This window comes from Diaphorina citri, unplaced genomic scaffold, assembly GCF_000475195.1.
Source record: "Diaphorina citri unplaced genomic scaffold, Diaci psyllid genome assembly version 1.1 scaffold656, whole genome shotgun sequence".
NCBI classification, from domain to species: domain Eukaryota; kingdom Metazoa; phylum Arthropoda; class Insecta; order Hemiptera; family Psyllidae; genus Diaphorina; species Diaphorina citri.
In genome coordinates, this window is record NW_007378089.1 from 65,054 (window position 1) to 68,862 (window position 3,809).

The following is a 3,809-nucleotide window of genomic DNA, read 5'->3' on the forward strand; positions in this document are numbered from 1 at the left end:
GTTATATGTCGAAGTGTCGACTCCAGTCAAGGACAAAATAGATTCGACTGAGCGATATTATTATTATTATTATTATTATTATTATTATTATTATTATTATTATTATTATTATTTCTGAAACGCACACAGCCCTACAAATTAATATGATAAAGCTGTATTTGCTGTAAATGGAAAAAATTGAAAGTTCAAAAAAGTTGAAAGTTCTTGTCCTGCCAAATGTACGGTAAATGGTAAACACGTAAACAGTGTTGCCAGTTTCACACACAAAAATAGCCGAACTTGTACGGTAATAAACACCAGGCGTACGGTTTTTCTATGTCCCTGTACGGAAATGCAGTGAAAAATATGTAAACAGAAAAAAAAATAATAATAAAATAGTCTAGCTACCTAGCTAGAAGCTAAAGCTAGAAGTAGAGTAGAAGACACTGATAAAGATAAAGTGCTAAAATACATTGATAGCAGATAAGATATGTGATAAGCTGATAAGATAAGTGTATTAAGTGATAATTTATATAAAATGATAAAGCGTGCAAGGGACAATCAGGAAATGAAGAATATGATAACCCAACTCATAACCTTTCAACTCAACCCATTCCTTTGGTAGATTACCCACTAAAATGAGTTCTGCTGCCAAGAAAACCAAATTTGGACCTTCAGCCAAGTAAGTGCCTGATGGAGTACCTATTATGAACTCAAATGACCTCTCAGCTTCATACATTTGTCTAGAGACCATAGATTTATTCAGAAAGGACTTTTTTATGTTTGAAAGAGGGAACTGTAACTGCTAAGGTCTACCTAATTAATGATCCCAAAAGTCAAGAGAGAAGAAGGACAGGATAGGAGAAAGCCACCTGTTCAAATAACCAACCTTATCTGTTTAGGATAAAATTTACCCCAGGCGGGAATCAAATCAATGACCTAGTGCTTACAAATTTGAATTTCCAGTTAATGTTTTGTTGAGGTATATTTTGCAATCAAATGTTAGACCTACAAACCAACATCCAAAAGATTCTTCATTCACTCTCATTCTTTCATTTTTTTCCAGGCCACCTACCTGCAAATATGAAAAGGCTCGGAGAGACAGATTGAATTTGATCATAACAGAGTTGAGTACATTTCTACCCGAGCAGAATCCAGCCAAGTCTCTTGGTCTACCTTGCTTTTTGGTTCCTTCTATATTCATTTGGAAGTATTTCTTAGAAAACAAGGTTATCTATTAGAATTAGGTATTAGTGTGTGACACCGTGTGTAGAACTCACCTAATTTATTTATCAATATCGTACAAATCGTTCAAGAGTTTAAGCAAAACAAAGGATTTCCCTAATGACTTAATCGGTCCCAAAATCAAATGCGCAAATTCTTCTCCTCAAATGTGCAAATTCTTTGATTTTTTTGAAAACAAGGGTATCTATTAGAATTAGGTATTAGTTTGTGACTCCGTGCGTAGAGCTCACCTAATTTATTTATCAATATCGTACAAATCGTTCAAGAGTTTAAGCAAAACAAAGGATTTCCCTAATGACTTAATCGGTCCCAAAATCAAATGCGCAAATTCTTCTCCTCAAATGTGCAAATTCTTTTTTTTTTTACCTACGTCTCTACAATGCAATTGCATAGTGCATAGGTTTGTCTTAATGCCGAATCTACAGTCTTACTGATAAATCACACATCGTATCATGAAGAATACTTTGACGCTTTCAAAAAAGATTTCAACATGAGATATTCGAGAAAAACTTGAAAAAAAAAAAAAAAAAAAAAAAAAAAAAAAAAAAAAAAAATCTCCACTCTAGATCACATTCAAGTTGTTAGAGAGCTAATAGAGAGACATGTTGAATATGAAATGCCACTGTGTTTAGCCTTTGTAGACTTTGAAAAGGCATTTGATTCGGTTAAAACATCTGCAGTTATCAAATCCTTAAAAGAAGGCGGCGTAGAGTCAACTTACATCAGATGAGAATTAATATGATCCCCCGATGAGAACAGGGGAGAGTGAGGAGGTATTGGCTCTCGGGTACCAACTAGGAGGACAGCATCCAGCTCAGTGTAGTAATCCAAACTAGACTGGTCAAACTCAAGCCGGATCAGTCTGGAAGAAATAAAAATTAGTGTCAAATTAGAAAGCAAACAAACAAACAAGAAAGTTTAGATAATGTATAAGTTGTTCAGTCTGCCAGGACTCAAACACAAGCCTCTGCCATGCAAATCAAAGCTATAGCCAGTGATATTTTTATTTTACTTAATTATTTATTTATTTTTTATTATTATTATTATTATTTTTTTTTACAGCTTTCTTTTAAGTGGCAGGGTTCTCCTAGAGGAGCTCTTCCACCCAACCACTAAATTTTTCTTTAATTATTTATTTTTTCAATTACTTAATTACATAATACATACCTAGTTACTGGTGTATTCATTACAAGTATGTACTAGATATAGGTACCTACCTTCCTACTTACACACTACCACTGACTTACTTGGTAGGAAAGTTGATCGGTTTAATGCGGGGTTTGAACACACGACTTCCAGTGCTCACAGTCGGATCAGTCTGGAAAAAATAAAAATTAGTGTCAAATTAGAAAGCAAACAAACGAACGAACAAACAACCAAACAAGCAAGTTTAGATAATGTAGAAGTTGTTCAGTCTGCCAGGACTCAAACGCAGGCCTCTGCCATGCAAATCAAAGCTATAGCCAGTGATATTTTTATTTTACTTAATTATTTATTTTTTCAATTACTTAATTACATAATACATACCTAGTTACTGGTGTATTCATTACAAGTATGTACTAAATATAGGTACCTACCTACCTACTTACACACTACCACTGACTTACTTGGTAGGAAAGTTGATCGGTTTAATGCGGGGTTTGAACACACGACTTCCAGTGCTCACAGCCTGTGGTGCACCCTCCCAAAGCACTTCCCATCGGCCACATCTGTCGCCGGCCCAGATTCGAACCACAGACCCTGGATTGTAAGTCTCATAGATCCGCACACTGAATGGAAACACAGCCACCTCAAATGATAAGTCTGTAATGTTTTGAGAACAAAAGTCCATGAGAACAAAAGAGAACATTAATTAGGTACCTAGGTACTCATTAAACTTTTAATTTGAGATGAAGGTGGTGTAAGGTTTGGGCTCAGAAGCAACAAGAAAATTCCATTTATGATTATTATTTCCCCTAGCCCCTATAATGCTAAATGACTTGCATAACCATTTACTTACCAATATAATCTTGACTAATAATGGGTCCAAAATTTTGTGGCATTATAGGAACTGGTCTGGAAGGGGCTTCATTCCACCATTTCCCATAGGTTCTCTGGAAAAAACAAGCAAATTATCATCATAAACAATCAATACATCATAGTTAATTAATAATAATAATAATGGAATGAAAACCTTATAAGGAGTTAAGTAAGTAATCACATTATCTTCAGATTTAAGGCACTTGCCTACTTATCTACAAATGCTCAAGGTAGTTAACACTCACCACAACAAAGGTCTGGGGAAAGTCTCCGTAGTCCGGGTACTTGCTTGGCTTTCCAAGAATATTGTAAGCCGTGTAGGAGATACTTATATCACTCCCGTACTGTGAGCTAAAGTCCAACACATCTTGCACATACTGCTTGTAGATAATAATGTTGTCCTTGGTTGGATTTGAACCCAGGCCATCTTCATCAGGACAGGTAAACTCAGACAGGTCACCCATGATAAGAGAAAAATAAAGGAACTGATCAAACTTTCATAGTTAACTGGACAGTGAAGGAAGCCAGATAATGAACTTATAATCCAATTACATATATCACAACCT

At 35.3% G+C, this 3,809-nt stretch overlaps 1 protein-coding gene across 1 annotated transcript in view; it reads left to right on the forward strand.

The window, feature by feature from the left end:
- Positions 1-424: 424 nt before the first annotated feature.
- LOC103510914 overlaps positions 425-3,809 on the forward strand; it is a 9,387-nt gene continuing 6,002 nt past the window's right edge. The window contains exons 1-2 of the mRNA XM_017444787.2: positions 425-661; positions 1,046-1,141. Coding sequence (XP_017300276.2) covers positions 618-661; positions 1,046-1,141 — 140 coding nt within the window. The 5' untranslated portion in view covers positions 425-617. The remainder of the gene's footprint in view (positions 662-1,045; positions 1,142-3,809) is intronic.